At 42.3% G+C, this 20,414-nt stretch overlaps 1 protein-coding gene across 30 annotated transcripts in view; it reads right to left on the reverse strand.

Moving 5' to 3' along the window:
• Positions 1-20,414, reverse strand: part of LOC137429699 (transcription factor 12-like) — a 386,392-nt gene that overhangs the window by 211,478 nt on the left and 154,500 nt on the right. For all 30 annotated transcript variants that reach the window (XM_078779753.1, XM_078779765.1, XM_078779766.1 and 27 more), the window contains one exon: positions 5,592-5,665. In XM_078779753.1, coding sequence (XP_078635879.1) covers positions 5,592-5,665 — 74 coding nt within the window. The remainder of the gene's footprint in view (positions 1-5,591; positions 5,666-20,414) is intronic.

Below are 20,414 nucleotides of genomic sequence, written 5' to 3' on the forward strand. Positions count from 1 at the left end.
AAGCAACAGACCTTGTGTTTAGGCCTCAATCATGATGAGACCATTGGATTTTCTTAACACGGCACTTTTAATCTATTTTTCCCCTCTATCTCTGCATTTGCTCTGTTTTTTTTTTGCTGTTCAATCCCACCTATATAATGTTTTCTCCACTGACATTTTAATTGTTTACAATTCAATTTGAATCTTGCACAGGTAGCAGTTTTAGGAAGTCATCCCAATGTGCGCAATTTCCTTTAGCTGTTGCATGCGACCTTTCTCAGACACGGCGTAAGTTTTCTTTGGAAATAAATCTCTGGAGGCCTCCAAACCTTCTTTCATCAGTTATTTTCTCGGATATTTAACTCACCTCCTATTCCCATCCTTAGTATGATCTACAATTTTGAAGAACCTACAAATAAAACCAACCTCAAGATAATTCATATGGATTGCTATGATCCGAGGCTATGATCAAGTCAGCATCCTATTATTGGACCAATTTTCATTCAAGCTTACCAACTGGGATTTAATGTGGAACACTACTGCACTATTAGCTACCTAACAACATTGCAGCGAATCATAAAAAGGGGAAGCAGGTGGGACGGAGGGGGAGGGGAGGGGTGGAAGAGGGTACACCATTCATAAAATAATGTAGAACGTCAACAGTGAAATTAAAGATGTCAGCATAATGGATAAAATGTGGATCAAACGGTACTGATCTTATACCTGAATAAATTGGCACGCCTGAACCAGTTCCACTTGAATGAACTTTCAAGCATAAAACTCTGGATGGATCGATGTTTATTCATAAGTCAGCTCAGGGTCCAAACCGCAAGGTAGTTTTAACTGGCAGTACGCGTGCATCACACCTGCTGCGGTCAGAGAGGCGGCATGAGCAACCTTGCCCCGACCCGCCCGTAAGAGCCGCTTGTAAAGAATGCTTCTTGCAGGTGCAAAGCGTGCTCAGCCACGCGCCATGACTGAGCAGGAACGCCCCTTGCTCCCTTTTAATCGTGTTCGTTTTACTCAGTGAAGGCAGAGATATTCGGGGTATCCAAGTAGAAGTTACCGTAGTTCGAAATCATTACATCTTCCATCAATTAATTACAATTGGGCTGCATCTTCCATCCTTGTGCCCTCTTTGTGTATCTTCCCTGTCTCACAACAATAATGCACTTTTCCAAACAAGCATGCCATGTATTTTATATGTAACGGCTGTTTTAATACAAACTAGATGCTTAACAAACATCATTATGTCATCACATAACTCCGAACTCATCACCGTACTTGATTGCCGGGTACGATTGGATGTCCCCGACACTGCTCGATGTGAAAGCAGTGATTTTAATGCAGCATTTCATTAAATTTGTTAAAACTTTAACTGATAAAATTATTAATTATTATTTAATTATTAATTATAATTAATAAAAAATATAAATTGAAAATTAAGAAATAATTTCATTATTTATTAATTATTAATTAACTGATACTATTTTCGTTGCTGAACTAAGTAATCCATTGCTTGCTGCAAGCTGGACTGCAATGTTAAATTTGAATAATTTGACCTACCTGAGCACAAAGCTCATTATTACTGCTTACTAGGAATGCTTACTAGGATCCCACATGGCGATATGACCTTTGTAATTCATATAAATGTTTTTTATCATATATATTGTGTTGGTCTTTGTAATACATATGAAAGTACAAGGATATCTTCTAATGTCATTGTTCCGCATGCTTTTATATGTTCAGATTCTTCCACAAGCGAAAAATCAAGTAAATATGCACATGTCCAAACGCACACACCCCAGTACTCCCAAAACTTTCCCCCTCCTTCTCCAGAAAGGTGGTGTTCAAATTGGACATAACATCAATATCACTGAAACTCCCCTAGAGGTTGGTGTGTCTTTGCAAAACTTTTGGGTCATCAAATATCAAGTTTGTGCAGGAATGATGTACACTGTCATCAGAATGGTAAACAGGGCCAGCTATAAAAAAAGAAAGAAAATAATCTATTGATAATAAAAATGATTGTGCTAGTAATAATAAAGGGCTGGCAAGATGGCCTCGAGGTACACACACTCGATTCCAAATTGTCTAGCATGGATTTGAATCTTGGCCCAGCTATAAACTGTCATCCTAGTGTTTCACAGGCAACGATTCATCAATGTGTGTGCTGTCCCTCAGATAGACATTGAACGGGCGTCTCATCTGCCAGCATTAGTTGGCAGACGTTAAAGATCCCAAAGTGTCCTTCACGAAGAGTAGGAGAGCTATTGCCGGCACTCTGGCCAAATTACTGCCTAACCTTAGTCGAACGTCAGGCCTGGCCAGCGGGTTAGTGAAAGACTTGGGCCAAGCTTCCCCGGTCAACCCCACAATAATGTGGGAATAATTGTGTCCGTTAAAGCAGAAGATGATAGTAATAATAATAAATAAATAAATAATGGGCCACCTATTAATTATGTATGCATGACAAAGTGGAACAGAGTGCATGGTGTATACTGAGTTTGGATTGGGATGAGGAGTATACCGAGTGTGTGTGTGTATGTATGTATGTATGTATGTATGTATGTATATATATATATATATATACATACATACATACATACATACATACATATATATATATATATATATATATATACATATATACATATATACATATATAGTCATGTGAAAAAGTAAGTACGGTACACCCCATGTAAAGTTTTGACTTTTTCAACATATTTCAACATATAGGGTGCCCCAACACCTTGCCCCCCCGCCCCCCCCCCCCCCCCGCCCAGCTCTACTGGGTCGCCACTGTACAATGGCGGGCATATAGCGGGAAGGATCATTCATTTGACATCTCAAATACCAAATTTCATAATGATCTAATGAGCCTTTCTTGTTCTGTTGCATATTTTGTGAAGTGATGTCGCGGTCGGGTGATTCCGAGAAGAAAAGGTGGATATGCCGCATCATGGCTATCGCGTTCCGAGTCACCAGGGATCAGACGCCGGGAACCGTATCCCGATCCCGGGTTGCCAAGTACCTGAACAGGTCTGAGGACTTCGTCAAACGCAATTGGAACCATGATCCCTTCGATTGCGAGATGGACAACCGGCCCGAACAGACAGCACAATGTTTGTCTCAGGAAAGCAGGGATATCATCATTGAGTCGCTTGCCAAGGAGAAGAAAAGCATTCGAGGGCTCCAAAAGGAGATTGAACGGGTTCGAGGGAAGAAGAAGAGCTTATCAAGTATCCACAGGTTCCTTCAGTCCATTGGCGCAAAGGCTTTTCACCAAATTCCAGCACCGAAGCTGACGGAGAAGAACGTCAAGGATCGAATGTGGTTTTGTGAGTTTTTGAGCGAGTGGACCTCTGATGATTTTCTTTTCCTGGCCCCTTCTGATGAATTTTTCATTTATGAGGTTCGACGTCCCAACTTCCAGAACGACAGAATTTGGGCTCTTCACAATGATGACATTCCACAAGAACTCAAGATTCGAGAGAAATCGAAGACAGCACGGTGCGTTGGCGTCTTCTTGATGTTCACAGCGAAAAGGCTGATGTGGGTCATCAAAGAGCAAGGACAATCATGGGACGGCAAATACCTCCGAGACGTTGTACTGACCCGCCATGTTATTCCGTTCTTACGGAACTCAGAAAATGTCCTCAGCATCAAGGAGACCACGTTTCTGCACGACCGAGCCCCGTGCATGAGCGCACTGGCGACCCAGAATCTTCTGAAGGCGAACAAGGTCGATTTTTTCGGAAACGATGAGTGGCCGGGAGCATCACCTGACCTCAACGCCTGTGAATATTTGGGGGCGATACTCAAGGACAGAGTTGAACAACGCCTCCAGAACACCAGGGAAGAGCTTCTCACTGCTTTGACTAACGTCCTCGAAGAAATGGAGTTCGATCGTGACTTGTTTGTGTCTCTCTTGGAATCCTACCCCGCGCGTTTGGAGGCAGTTCGGTCGGCGGGCGGTGGGCACACCAAATATTGAAGCAAAGCTTTGAAACTGTGCACATGAGATGTCGAATAATAAAGCTTTTTTCCCCTATTCGTGGTTTCTCCCTACGTCTCCTACGTTGGGCTGGGCAGGGGGGGGGGCTAAGGTGTTGGGACACCCGTACAGCTATTTGATCTTCATTTCAACAATATTGATAGATAAAGGTGATATAATATAAGAAATATCATGAAACATTTACATTTTGTAGTCCATTGTATAATTTAAATAAACATAAATGCAAATTTCGCATGTGGAAAAAGTAAGTACACTGGTTGTATGTATATAATATATATATATATATAGTTTTCGTTGGGGGCAGAGCGAGGGCAAGTTGTAGAGTACTGTTGCATTAACAAGCATCCCTCCAGCACATCCACTCTAACTTCAAAGCCCCTTTCTCTCATCACCACGACCACCCAAAACTCTTTGCTACAACCACTTCCATGCCAATCTGTACTTTCCAAAGTCATTGATGAATCATTATAGAATGTTGTGTTTAACTGGCGAAGCAACCTACCACCCACTGAGAATAAAACGCCAAACGCTTAAATGCCCAAAGGTTTAAAATTTCAATATGCCTAATTAACTAAAATTTCAAATTCAGTCAAAACAACTGAACCGAAGGCAGCGGTATTAAATTAAGAATTAGGATTTTGAGCTTCTGAAACCCGACCTGGTCTCAGAATTACCATGCGATTCGGAATGTCAGTATAACCCAGGCTTGGTTATTAATGACCTTGAGGGAGTGGAGTGAGAGGTGTGGGGGGTGTGACGAGTAATCTGCCTGCCCCGAATGGTCTGATGTACATGGATGTCAGGAAACCCATTGTCGTGGATTGCGAATGCGTCAGGCCAACTTGGAATGGGCTCCAAACTAGAACCAATGAAATTGAAGCATCGCATAAACCCCCCAGCAATAAACCAGGCACTGTTTAAGAAATACCTTATAAGATGATTAGGGAATTAGCATTTTACAGAACAATATCTACAAAGCATTTTCTGGTGCTCAGCCACATTTCTTGTGCAGCTTTGCTTTTCTTTGCTTTCCAGCTAAACTATAACAAACGCACACTTGGTGTGCTACATGTCACACTGGGTCCCAACTCAATTAGCGTGGAATGCAAATCGTGCCCTCACGGAGCCTGGAGGCTGTGGCTAGGGAACCTAATTAGATTATGTGGAAATAAGGATCCCACAGGCCAGCACGGCAGACCTTGTGCCGACCCTGTACTGCCCCAGGCAAAACCTTCTACACTGACTCACTTTTCAGTCACTTTCACCATCAACCGTTTTTAAATACATGCGCATTTCAAGTAGATCACGACTGATGGAACTTGCAAGCATCAACAGAAGATCGAAACAACACGTACATTGGACAAGTTACTCCGCTGAACAATTATTGTAGGCGCAGCATCATAGTTAGCTTGTCCAATTCCTTAAACTTTGACAAATCGCACCAGGCTACGATATTGAGGTTGAGCAGCTGCAGATCAACCAATTACATCATTAACTCGCTGCAGAACAAACACGTCGCCAAACACTGCACATGATCAGCTCCGCCATACATGTCCAAAGCACCACTGGTCCAACATGGAGCTTGAAAACTTACACGTGGCGAATCGTACGTAGGGCTCGAATGGCTGCCCGAGCTCCAAGAGCTTCCGTTTGTCCTTCCCTCCACACCTGGTAGCACACAGAACAGGATGACAAAAGGTTGGGTTCAACATGATGCAAAATTAAATAACGCAAGCCGAGATGAAATAACAAATATTTTATCCCAGTATCTCATGCACAGACTACAATTTGATTAATCAGTAATTCTGCCTTGTTTCTGTCAATTACAGTGAAAACACGAGCAATTTCACAGGCACAGAAACAATATTGAATATCATTCATTTGCAACAGTGGAAACTTGACCTGGATCTCAGCTGGTGCATTTCAATGCCTTTCACCCTTTTATCAGGATACAAAGGAAGTCTCGGTGGGTTATACAAAATGGAAAACAATAAATAACAAACCTACTTCCCCGGAGTTGGACAGCATCGAGTGATGCCTTCACGTGCCAATTCGTCCACTTATCTCCTTTTAATATAAATATGTATTGTTATGGATGTGCCCTAGGGGGTGAAAGGGGCATAGATTAGAATAGTTATCTGTAGTACATGTTAGTGCAAGTGTGTTGTCATTGCTGTAACTAAAGAGATCGTGTCGAGTACATGTTCAGAAGCTCTTGCCCTCCCCTGCCCAAGTGGTTGTGGCCTGTCTTTTATTCTGCAACGTTCCTCAATGTTTAAAATCTATCTGTAAAGCCTTTACAAAGTATATTTTATTCTCATTTTCGAGTATTTTCATAACTACCAAGGCTGATAAAGGATACCAGAATAAATCGCTAAAGTATAAATCGAGAGATCGTAAAAAGGCAAATTCTACTTCTTCCTTCGTCTTCGCTTCTTTCACCGGCCGAGCACAATAAAGGCAGAGGCGATTACAATGATTCTAATTTCGCACGTTTTCCGACGTACTCTCAACTTGCATGATATCGAGTGGTCATGCAGCAAGTGGTAAAGTTTAAATTTCCTCCATTGAACTGTTTTTGATGTAAAACTGTCTCTTAACAAAATGCAGACAAGTACGCGATTGATTGCTTAACCCCGTTTTTCGCTTCGCAAGCGCGAGGTAATAACAAACTCTTTCAATGAAAATGAAGACTGCAAACTAAGACATGTACAAGACCACCCAACCTTTAAAAACATAGGTGCAATGCCCCTGCCACTCACCTGGTAGCATAAACAGTATACTGCACTGACTAAAGGTATTTTAAACCAATTTCAATGGTTGCTAGAAGACAGGGCAGCATGTACAATCATGCTAACATAACCATAAGACTTTAAACAAACAAACAAACAAAAAAAACTACCTATTTTGGGGGGCAACCCCACCTCCCCCAACCCCGTATACCTCCTCAGACCCCAATTTTTCTAATGCCTTGAACAAACTTTGGCACAGCATGGGTGATTAAGATTGTGGTCAAGTTTCGTGTGTGTAGTTTCAGAGAAGAAAGCAAATACCTATTTTGGGGGGTCAAACCTCAAATGTTTTCCTGGGAAAACCACATTTCCAAGCTGGCATCCAAAGCCAGTCGCCATCTGGGCATCCTCCGTCGGGCAAATTCCTTTCTGGGCACTTCTGAGCTCCTCATTGTATGTTTTATGTGTCTGTGCATGTTTTCATGTTCAATGTGTTAGCTCTTACACGATCCTCAATTCTATAAACAAAAATAAAATAATAATAATAATATAAAAACCTGGACCCACTTTGACCCCCATAGACTCCCTTAGACTTCGATTTTCTTAGTGCTATGAACAAACTTCAGAGGAAAGCAAATACAAACTTCAGAGAAGAAAGCAAAAAAGTTTGTTGTCAAGTTTCATCGAAATAGTGTAGTTTCAGAGTTTCAGAGGAAAAAGCAAATACCTATTTTGGGGGAGGGGGGGGGGGGGGGTCAAACCTGGATCTGGACTCTGTGTCCTGGACTTTACAAACTGCTCCTGGACTCTGTGTCCTTCTCTCCTGACAAGGTGGAAAAGTTTCTGTCAAACCTTGACTCCAATTCTACAACTGGACCAGACGGCATCAGCCCGCGGGTTATAAAATCCTGCTCTGCCGCTCTGTCTCACCCTCTCTCTGTTCTCTTCACCCTCTCTTTTGCTCAAGTTCATCTGCCATCTGCTTGAAAATCAGCCAACATTAACACTTTATTTTTAAAAAGGTGCGAAAACAGATCCTTGGAACTACAGACCAATCACCCTGCTCCCAATAATCAGCAAGGTCATGGAATTAATCATCGCTTCTGACATCAAATCCATCCTCTTCTCCAATGGCTTGATCTCGGATCATTAATTTAGATTCAGACAAGGTCACTATACTCTGGACAAGCTGCTTCTGCTGTCTCAATAATGGATGAAGGTCCTCAATGCCAAACAGGAAATCAGAGCTGTCTCCCGTGACATATCACGTGCCTTCGATACTGTCTGGCACCCAGCTCTGCTCACCAAACTCTCCTCTTATGGTATCCATGGAAACCTCCACGCATGGCTTGCGGACTTCCTCACCGGTCGCAGTCAATGTGTGGCCCTGAATGGAATTCTCTCATCTCCCCTTCCTGTTCAGGCTGGAGTTTCCCCAAGGCAGTGTTCTGGGCCCTGTGCTTTTTCTGGTCTTCATCAATGCTCTCTCCAACTCTCTGGAAAATGCTCTCTATCTCTTTGCTGATGACTCTACTCTCTGTCGCTCCATTCTTCATCCCTCAGATCGGCAGTCTGCAGCCTCCACTCTCTGCAGACCTGGACAATATCACAAACTGGTTAAACAAGTGGAACATGTCTTTCAATCATGACAAATCCCACACACTCACTTTGTCTCTCTGAAAAGACCGCCTGGGGAACCCTCCCATCCACTTTCTGAACAATCCTCTTGAAAAAGTTCTGTCACTCAAGCTTTTGGGTCTCCCTGTCTGCCATGATCTTTCCTGGGAAAACCACATTTCCAAGCTGGCCTCCAAAGCCAGTCGCCAACTGGGCATTCTCCGTCGTGCAAAGTCCTTTCTGGGCACTTCTGAGCTCCTCACCATGTACAAAGCTTTCATCCACAGCTCAATGGAATACTGCTCTCCCTTCTGGGCTGGTACTCCTGCCTCACACTTAGCTCGACTTAAGCGGTTGAAACCAAAGCATTCAGAATGATTGGAATCTCCAGCAATGAAGCTGATTCTGAGGGCCTTTCTCTCTCTCACCGCAGGCAGGTAGGTGGCCTTTCTGTCTTCTACCGACTCCTCTCTGGCCTTGCTCCTCCTGCTCTGTCTGTGCTCTGTCCCCCAAATATTCCTGCAGGATGCACAAAATCTGCCATCAAAGGCAACATTTCTTCTGATGAAACTGCCAAAATCAAGACTCTCTGCTCAGCTTCACTCTTTCATTCCTCTTTTCTCCCGCCTCTGGAACAAACTCCCTCACTCTCTTCAATCCCACTCCACCCTCCAGGTCTTTAAAACAGCTGTTCACCACCATCTCTTATCTTCCCCCATCCAAAACCTTGATCTTTTCTACCCCTGTTAAAACACCCCAAATCCACCTCTTTCAATTCCCAACTTCTTTCCTGAAATTCCTTGTAGTGTTCATTTGCTTTATACCGTGTACCCCTCCCTCCTTCCCAGCCCTCCCCCTTCCACAGATCTACTGACATCCTCATTCTCTACTGTTGTGCTTCCCTCTCCCTCCCCCTCTTGTCTCCCGCTATCTTCATTGTATGTTTTATGTGTCTGTGCCTGTTTGCATGTTCAATGTGTTAGCTCTTACACGAGCCTCGATTCTGAATATAAAAATAAATAAATAAATGTTATTCCAATTTGACCCTCCCATAGACCCCCCTTGGACTTCGATTTTCTCCGTGCCGTGAACAAACTTCGGTACATTATGGGGGATTAAGTTTGTGGTGAAGTTTCATCGAAATAGTTTGTGTAGTTTCAGAGGAAAAAGTAAATTCCTACTTTGGGGGGTCAAACCTGGATCCACTTTGACCCCCGGTAGACCCTGATTATTTTAATGCCATGAACAAACTTGTCACAATACAACCCATATCATTTGTGCAAAGTTTGGTCAAAATCTCTTAAGCGGTTCCGGAGAAGAAGTTACAAGTGCTTATGGACGGACCGACAGATGGACGGACGACGCGCATCGCATAAGTTCCCCTGAACTTCGTTCCAGGTGAGCTGAAAAAACAACAAAAACTTTCTTTCTGAAAGACGTTGAAGACGAAAGATGCAAATCATCGAGTACAAAGATGATAATTGTGATAATAGATGCCATCGATCACAACACATCAAGTTGTACTTTCAAAAATAGTACAAAAGTATGAGTATTTAGATGTGCAGAACTGGCATATTTGGGCCCTCACACACCAGTTAGACTCCCCTCCCCTCATTCCAGTCCCCTGTCAATGTGCCATACATCTCTCCTTTCTCCAAACTGCTCCCAACGCTCTTTCCCTTTACTCACCCCACATTTTTCACCCCTCCTCCAAAATTCCTCTACGCTCCAATTCCAAAATTTGACAGCTTCTTCATAGTCTTTTTTATTTTATTTCCAACCTAATTTTGTACCGAAGTTATGCATGATGATGACTGAATGGTGTTGCATTTGTATTCAGAAGTTCCTCTACGAGGTCATAAGTCCTTTCTACTTCTTCATTATGACTTGTTATTGGGGTGTAGATCTATTAATGATTGTCAAGTTAGACTTTTTATTTGGTTGTGGATTTCGGTCAGACTTGCTCTTGTAATGGACAATATGTCCGGCCTACTCGTGAATTTTTATTTATTTGTTTTTAAGGTCTAAGGCTCGTAATGGAGCTTGCACACACATACATGGACATACTGATGACACAAACACTTAACACAGCCACTGAGCTTGGGGGACTTCTTGGGATAATCTGAGTACCAGTGACGACACAACAATGCCGCCGCCTTTCTCACCGCACTCAGCTGGGCATTCTTTAGAGTTTAGAGCATGCAACCATTTTTTTAAACTGCAATAATTTTTCTCCTTTTCATATTACTTCATCAATTTCAATTATATCCCATTTAATGTTGTCGAGTTCTTCCAGGGTTGTCAGGTTTTCTTTATCTAAAAGGCCGCATCAGATATACGTATATATTGGGAGCACAGTCAAGCCAAAAGTTTATTTGCATTCTCCAATCTTTTCTTATGCTGAGTTCTCCTGGAGTCAGTAATTTGACAGCCGCTGGGGACTGAAGAGTGATTTTTCATTCTGCAACCTATCATGTTGAGTAGTTTTGGCATACTCGTCACAAAGCTCTCTTTGTCTGGTTCCTACTCTATAGCCTTTCGAGCATGGATGATGCTACTGATATTTGCACGAAGTGACAATTCTGGTGTGGATAGCTCTTTGCATCGTTGGAACATCGAGCAAGGTAGGGTTCCATTGTAATACAAGCAAAGGTAGTAATAAAAGTAAGGGATAGAAAGAAAAAGCTACAAAACAAGTAATAACAAAAAGAGAAGAAGAAGAGGAAGAAATAGGAGAAGAAGAAGAAGAAGAAGACGCAGGAGCAGAAGAAGAATAAAAAATAAATAAAGAACTGACAGAAAGAAGAGAGAAGAAAGGCCAGGAAATATAAATGTCTAACAGCACCCGTCACACCATTGGCATTATGAGTGTACTCGTAGTTACCACTCACAAGGAAGGATCAATTGAGAGGGACGAAAATGTCAATCAAATTGAATTACCAATCGAAGGAGATATATCCACAAGACATTACCATGGGCTACCACTTAAAAAGGGCGAGTATGCAATTTGTCAAATAGATTTCCACAAGTTCACACAACACACCAGTCGTTGACAATGTGGTTTCTGCCTGTCGGGGCTTTATCAGCAGACATCACTGAAACGTAGAGCTAATCTCCTGTAATAAATATTTTAATTCAACAGAAAACCATTACACAATGCTTTCAGAGGGCAATATGGCACAGTTTGCCATCACCTTGAATATACCCAGAATGCTTTTTTTACATGCAAGATCAAGGGTCATGTGCAAGGTGACAGAGGGCAAGAAAAAGGCAACAAATGACAGTGGGGTCAATGGGACAAAAGTTGGACACCATAAGCAAGGGAATGAACGAACAGGAAAAGAGAAGAGAGAAAACGGTATCCTGCAATCAGGAAGAGGGTTGGGTGGGGTTAATGGGGGAAGAAAAGATTGCGGATATGGATGAGGCTTTGTACATAACTATGACGTCACTTCACACATGACTTGCCAGCTGCTGTAACAACTGCCCAATAAATGCTCAGCAATCTGTTGTTCTTTGATAAGCCTTTTTCCACCACCATACACTAACATTCAGCAACAAAAAATTCAAATCTTTCAATTATTTACATCGTCGATTCTTTATGTGAACTACCTCCCCCATTTTGCTCTCGTGGATTTACCAAGCACTAATACAATTCAAGAAGAATGTAAAAGAAATTAGGCAAGCAGAAAGTTGCATTTGGAAAACCAGATTAGCACTCGGTAGAACGCATACATTCGCCAGGCTGAACAGTTTATGTTTCGTATTTCACTGATAAGCTGTATCTGCATCCAGACCTTCGCCAAAATCTAATCAGATCGCTATTGTGATCTACCCAACTCATCCACCTAGTTTTGTCATAATCCACAACGTTTTGAAATATCATGCTATATAACGTTTTTGGCCTGATCACTCAATGGCGAAAAATCACTTAAAACTCTCATATCCGAATCCAAATCTTCACCAAAATCGAGTCAATTTGTGTTAGTCACGCACCCAACCTGTCCACCAAGTTTTGTCGGAATCCGTCGACAACTTGAGGTGATATTGAGTTATATATAGGTTTTAACACGATCATTCAATTGTGAAGAATCACAAAAACTTATCGGATCCGGATTTGGATCTTCGCCAAAATTAAATCAATTATTCCTTGTTGCAATCTCAACCTATCCAGCAAGTTTCGTTTGAATCCGTACAAAACATTTTGAGATATCCTACTCATATACAGACAGACAAACAGGGGTGAAAACATAACCTCCGTCAAACTTCGGTGGCGGATGTAAGCATATTGAGTATGTTGATCTCATCATAACAACACCACTAATGGGTATTTCACATTTATGAAGACAAGTTACACATGCAGACTCCGGGAGGGGCAGGAAGGGTCATTCCTCTTTGGGGGTATATAGATTACAGTCGATCTATGGGCGGGTCTCAAGAACATTGGGTGTGTGTTTATTTACCAAGTTTCTTGTGAAGAGATCGCCAAGTTGTTTAAGCATTTGAGCAAGCACTCCATTCAAAACTGTTAAGGAACGGCTGGCTTGGCAAGCGCTAGGTAGCTGCTTGGTAAAGGAGCACAACCCATGCTTGTCCCTTTCAGTTTCGTATGAAAGAGCAGGAGCGAGTTTCAAAAGTTCGCTACGAAAAATGCGATGGTAGCGACAGAAAGGGCCGTGTTATTAACCCAACATTTGTGGGTTATACAGAGTACAGTAGATCTTCGCTCAGTTCCGTAAGTAAACCTTACTTCACGGATGTCGGGATTCCTCCAAACTTCTTCATTTAGTGTTATAAAGAGCATTAGCAACTGTTTAAAAAGCTAAGCATACGTGTTTGTGGTTTATAATATTTTTACTTCCTGTAGAAGCCGTTGCTCACACGGAAACGCCATTATAACTATAAGCTATTTATACACATTATCACTGCAGGAAAAACGTCTTGGGGAAATGGGACATTATTAGTATTAATATTGTTTTGTAATAACATTAACAATATGCGATCATCATTAATTTTGTTATTAAAAGCATCTTTGGAAAAACGCCACGATAAATCTTCTTCTTTGGACAAACGCCATAATAAAGCTAATTTAACATTGATATACACCTCAACACGCAACGTCATTGACGGCAATGGTGGGGAAAAGCTGCTCGGATGGTGGGGAAAAGCTGCTCGGGGGAGAAAACCCACTTGGGGAGGGGGGCAAATGAATGCGCTACAACCTTCATTGTGTAACCCTTCGTCATCCTGTCAAGTTTGGTTGAGATTGCATAAGTGACGACAGAATGTATTGGCGTCAAAAGTTCATCAGACAGACAGACACAAATGGCGTATTTTAGTATGATGAGATAAAACAAAGGTTGTTTTTACTTCCACATAAATGACGGATGGCCAAGTATGATTCTTGAGAATGGGAACAATGAAATAAAAAGTACTTGCTTGTTGTGCAAAGGAATACGATTCTACCTTTGCTGCATGCAGAACCACTGTGACATACACTTGCATCTAGATTGCTCAGGGACTGAGATTATCAGATGCAACAAGTAAAAGCAATGTCAACGACCATGAAGATGATGGCTATGCGATGGAGATGAAGGCCATGCAGACAATATTTACACAGGTGACCAATAGTTTTAAGGATGCAATGGAATCTGTAGCATCTGCAAGTACAAGAAAGTGGGCAGCAATCTTAGCATCTTCCAATTATAGCATCATCTGTAATGCAGCCCCCATGCCTATACAGCAAGACCAAAATTAGATTTTTCGTTTTCCTGCCCAGCTTTGTATAGATGTAAAAGAAGGATGGCTTATCAAAACAGCTGCTTGTGCAAACCTCAACATAATTCGCCAGATTGGTGGCATTTCCCTCCCTTTACAGCTAAATATACCAATGGATTCTTCCATACCAGCAGCAAGAAGCCAGGTGCTGTGAGAAGGAAGCATCACAAAGGAATGCACGACCACACAAGCTCAGGGCAAAGTGTTTGCTGGGTCACAAGGGGGCTACGAGGGGTCAGAAAAGAATGCATGCTGTCTTTTATACTCCCACCCCATGCCCACAGCTACCACCTCTTAACTCAAGTCCTCAATGCTTACCAGAATCTCCAAAATAAAAAATATATATAAAAAGAGACTTCATCCTACACGTCATATCCACTGTGTTAAGGCTCACAATAAGAAATGCAGAACTTTGAAGTTGTTAACACTCATAATAAACAACAGAGGGGGTTTTAAAAAGTGTTCAAGATAGCTACTTTTCAGGTCTTTCAATACATCAGAAGAAAATTTTCTGTGAAAAGGAAATTATTGGTGATCTGTCGAAAAATTATGTCATCATACCTTGATCAGTATCTGCACTACTTTTGGGGTCATTTGCAGATTAGTTTGTTGCCCAATAACAGAAAGATTATTTGATTGCACAGCATGAATGATATTAGGTGTTACCGACATACAAGTCTCACTTTGGGTATATTTTTGTAGTAATATTACAAGGCGGGGTATGAGGACAGGAAAATAATGCATGCTGTCTTTTAAACCTGCCACCATATGCCCACAACTATCACCTCTTAACAAAAAAGTTTGTTTTATGAAACAAATGTGGGGAGCAAGAATAGAAGAGCAAATGTGACACTTTAAAGGCATAAATTATCACAGTCTTTATCAATCATTTCATTTCATACTTGTATTTGAAGAACAATTGTTCTGTAATTAGAGATAAACTGAACCCCTGTTAACAACAAACAGCTTCAGAAATTACATTTGTGGGTAACGTCATTGATGGTTAAAAGTTAAAACAGGTAAACAGCAAGTTGGGAGCCAATGGTGCTCAAAACGGTTATAAGAGATGGGCGCAACAATGTTCTGAAAATGTATCTAGTTACACGGCTGAAGATTATTGATGGCCATTGCAGTCGATGCCTTACCCTAACTTGAGAGTGATTCCTTTAAACTAGTCATAAACTCAGGGTCATTAATTTGGCCGTAAGCATGGTATTTTAACACACTCAAGTGAGCACAAGAGTACAAATCTGTTTTTAAAACACATTTATACTATAAAAGTGAATTTGTATGTTTGTTTGCTTGTACATTTATATATGCTTCAAAAACTAAAATATTACTGTTTCCCAAATCCAACCAAATTTTGCAAATTGCCTCAAGGTACCCCAAGTATGGTTTCCGTCTGGGTAGCATATCTGGTAGAGGGGGTCAGAGTTGGGGGAACACCCCAATTCTCTCCACTAGCAACGGTACCCACCCTATGGGCAGGGCTTCAATTGGGAGGCCCAAATGAAAAGGCTAAATATCAGAAATTGAAGGCTTTTTTCTTTTAAACGATTTATATAAACATCCGTTAAATCTCGATCGGTGCAGCCGTTTGTGCAGCACCCGGGAAAATAACGTCATGCAGGAGCAAGTATCAGCAGGATGTGGCAGTGTGGGAGTCCACGTTTCTGATCCTCCTTCATGCCGAAGTAGCCCACCACTTCTCCAAGCATTCCGCTCTTCAGATCCGCCATGAGAGATTTAAGCTTGATACTGAAGACGCGTGCAGTTAGTACTCCCGATGTCGTATGTACTCCCGATACGTGTTTCCTTCATTGTAAAAACTACCAAGTCAACAGTTAAAAGGATTTTGAGCCGATAGGTGTTACGGCCTTGGCAAGATCGATGGAGACAGCGATCTGTTAGCGTATACACCGCCCAAATAGCTATGTGGAATTCTCTCATGTAGAGATTAAACGTCGTTTGAAATTTGGCCGAGGTCATTATCTACTTTTAATGATGTGTATATACGAATTATGTTTAATGATGTTTATATTGGTTTTGGGTCGTCCTTTCCGCATATCTCGTGGGATTGTGAGTTGGAGAGACGGCCGTGATGGCGGGGAGGGGGTTGGAATTCTCTCAAGCAGGGATTCAACCCATGTCCTTATAAAAGGTCTTTGTCCGAGGTCACCAAGTCTGATCGGTGCAGCCGTGCAGCGATCGGTGCAGCCGTTTGTGCGGCACCCGGGAAAACAACATCGTCCCAATGGAAACATCATCACAATGAACGTTATGCGAACGCGAATGTTATGCGGGAGTCAAAACCTGAGAATGCTGGAGACCAAAGCTGAAATTGGAAAAACGAAATAGCCTATTTTACTCCAGGGGTCCCAGGATTACCCACTCAAAATATCGTTGCGATCGATTCAGCCAATTTTGCGGTACCTTCGAACGGACAGACAGACAGACGGACGGACATTTGGTGAATTATAGTAAGATGCAAATTCTTCTTGGGTAAAGAAAATTTTAACAACTTGACAACATGCATTATGGTGATGTTGAAATCTGAGTGAAAATAATTCGAACTTATCAAAATGTTTCATTTCACTCATTTTGAGTGGAGGTTCAAACAAAAGAATCTAACACCGAGATTTGCAACGAAGCGGAAGTGACTTTTGCTCACACCATATTCAGATACAAGCAGCCCGGATGTCTGATGAAGGTGATGTTACCTGACTTCCAAGCAGATGACCTCACGCAAATAATAGAGTGAATACAGCAGACAGATTGTGAAGTACAACATGCTGACTTTTGATTAAATCCACCAGCAAAGTGACGGGTAAAAATGCTTCATCTATCATAGAGAGGTCCCTGGTGTTGGGCTAGCGGCTAGGGTGCCGGCTTAGGATCCTAGGATCCTGGGTTCGAATCCCGGTCAATCGCTGAATTAACGCCAGGGGGGTTGACTCAGCCTGTCATCCTTCCGAGGTCGGCAAATTGAGTACCAGTTCACTGGTAATTCCCTGCTTGTCGTTAAAGGCGGCAAAAAGGGTTGGCGTCAGGAAGGGCATCCGGCCGTAAAACATTGCTTCAAAAAGGGGACCGAAAAACAACAACAACCACAGTTCCCGAAAAAGGCCAACCCCCGCTTGCGGGGAAAAATGGCCTCTAAAGGTGGTTTTTTTTATTTTTTTATCATAGAGAATAAACATTTTTGTATAACTGCAGGCATAACCATACCAAGTAAGTGCAATAATAAAATAGTGCGAGGTCGATGGTGCACCATTGGAAATCCTCACTCTTCACACCTGAAGCAAAGATTAAACATGGCAAAACGTTCCACCAGGAATGACCCAATATCATATTTTTAGTTAATTTTTCCCCCATTTTTACCACTGTGACCCCAAGTTTGCACCCCTGAGACATGAACCGGGGTTCAAATCTAAAAGGTCATTCCATATTTCATACGCCCCACAATGTTGATTGCATATACAAAGTTTCATTAACAAATGTTTAGAAATGTTCCCGTAATTGCATTTATCGGTACTTGACCTTTTGACCACACCCCAAGGGCGGACCCAAAAATGATACTGCTCTTGTACCTTCGTGCAATGTCATGATAATAAGTACCGCATTTTGCGAATTTCTGCCAAACCGTTTAGGAGGAGATAGCGTGATGGACGGGCAGACAGACAGACTTAGCAGATTACAATATCCCCCCTGTTTTTTTTCAAAAAGTGTGGGGGTAAAAATTAAGATAGCAAAACATTGGTGAATCTAGTTACACGGCTGAAGATTATGGCCATTGCAGTCGGTGCCTTACCCTAACATGGGAGTGATTCCTTTAAACTAGTCTGAATTTTACTTACAATGTACGTATAATTGGTATGAATTCTTCAAACGATTCAACAAACTCAGTGTAGGGGAACCCTTGGGAGTAATTGAGCTCTGCATTTGTTTTGTGTTTTGTGCTCAAAATAATGTGTTTTGAGATCTGCATTTTTGCATTCCAGCATCACTGGTCATTTTTCTTGTGCAAACGTTGACTCGATAGGCCTTTATGGGAAGATGATCATTTTTTCCTCCAGCTAGAATATGTCTGTGCATTCATCCAGATGCATCTTATTTGTTTATATTCTTGACAACTTGATACAAAGATTACAAAGATTAATTGCCATTTTAGAACAGGCCTGAGCTGGGACTGCCTTTTACACTACTGAGAAGCCTCTCAGCTGTACGAACTGGTGCAATTTTAAACGCTAAAACAAACTCACCAAAGTATAAAAGCAAACACAATGACTGAATAGGTATCCCAAACCAGCTGACCTACTGTTTTTGCCTTGTTCGTGCACTGTCAGGATCAGTGTAGATCTGAGAACCCAGAAAGGCCAAAAGCTTGTCCCATTACTTTGTAGAATTTGAACTAGAAGCAAGATCCCTCTCCGATTTACAAACTCAATGCCAATATGAATCACAGTTCACACCCATGAATGAAGCCATGGCTAATTACCCCCCCTATCTGTTCGCTGGATCACTGTGTTAGTGCTGATGGGTTGGTGGATTTGTTTTAGCTGTAAAAAAAAAACTACCCATGGTAATACTCAAAGGTATTAGTGTCAAAGGCATTAACCATAGTAAACATGTATATTTATTTATTTATAAAGAAAGTCATAAATAAGTACTTTGCTTAATACTGTTGAGGAAATTACTCCCAGGGGTTAATAATGCTTCATATAGTGCAGTTATATCCTTAATAAATGTAATCGCATCAGTGTGACGTAATTAATTGTGATATTAGAAATGTGTCGCTTATGTAATAGTTAAACATAATCTCCTCCCAGTGTCTGTGTCAAAAACTTTTTTTTGTATACAGAATCGAGGCTCGTGAAAGAGCTAACATTTATCACAAAAACAAATCAAAGAGACAAACAAACAAAGTATATAAAATGGGGAGCGGTAGACAAGATGGGGAGAGAAGGGGAAGCACATAAACACAACATTTGAGAGCAGGGACATCGGGAATGTGTGGGAGCGAGAGGGATTGGGGGAAGGCGGCGTGGGAAGGGGGGGGGGGGGGGGAGAAGTATAAACACAAGTACACCAAGGGCTTCCAGGAAAGAAGTTGGTCTTTCAAAAAAGTGGATTTGGGGTGAAATTAGCGGGGGTAGAAAAGATCAAGGTTTTGGATGGGGGAAGATAAGAGATGGTGGTGAACAGCTGTTTTAAAGACCTGGAGGGAGGAGTGGGATTGAAGAGAATGAGGGAGTTTGTTCCAGAGGTGGGAGAAAAGAGGAATGAAGGAGTGAATGTGAGCAGAGAGTCTTGATTTTGGCAGTTTAACCATAAGAGGGTTGCAGGCAGATCTTGTGTGACCTGTAGGAATATTTGGGGGACAGAGCCCAGAGAGAGCTGGAGGAGCAAGGCCGGAGAGGAGTCGGTAGTAGACAGAAAGACCACCAACCTGCCTGCGGTGAGTAAGTGAAAGGCCCTCGGAGGTAGCTTCATCGCGGGAGATTCCAATGATTCTGAACGCTTTGGTTTCAACAGCGTGAAGACGAGCTAGGTGTGAGGCAGGAGCACCAGACCAGAGGGGAGAGCAGTATTCAATAGAGCTGCGGATGAAAGCCTTGTATGTGGTGAGGAGCTCAGGTGTGCCAAGGAAGGACTTTGCACGACGGAGGATGCCCAGTCAGCAACTGGCTTTGGAGGCCAGATTTGAAATGTGGTTTTCCCAGGAAAGATCATGGCAGATAGTGAGACCCAAAAGCTTGAGTGACAGAACTTCTTGGAGAGGATTATTCAGAAAGTGGATGGGAGGGTTGTCCAGTCGGTCTTTTCAGAGAGACATCGTAAGAGTGTGAGATTTGTCAGGATTGAAAGACATGTTCCACTTGTTTGCCCAGTCTGTGATTTTGTCCAGGTCTGCAGAGAACGAGGAGGCTGCAGACTGCCGATCTGAGGGATGAGGAATGGAGCGGCAGAGAGTTGAGTCATCAGCAAAGAGATAGAGAGGATTTTCAAGAGAGTCAGAGAGATCATTGATGAAGACCAGAAGAAGCACAGGGCCCAGAACACTGCCTTGGGGAACTCCAGCCTGAACAGGAAGAGGAGATGAGAGAAACCCATTCAGGGCCACACGTTGACTATGACTAGAGAGGAAGTCCGCCAGCCATGCATGGAGATTTCCATGGATACCAAAGGAGGAGAGTTTGGTGAGCAGAGCGCGGTGCCAGATGGTATCGAAGGCACGTGATATGTCAAGGGAGACAGCTCTAATTTCCTGTTTGGCATTGAGGACCTCC

The sequence above is a fragment of the Myxine glutinosa genome, chromosome 6 (assembly GCF_964187855.1).
Source record: "Myxine glutinosa chromosome 6, kmMyxGlut1.1, whole genome shotgun sequence".
Taxonomy (NCBI): Eukaryota; Metazoa; Chordata; class Myxini; order Myxiniformes; family Myxinidae; genus Myxine; species Myxine glutinosa.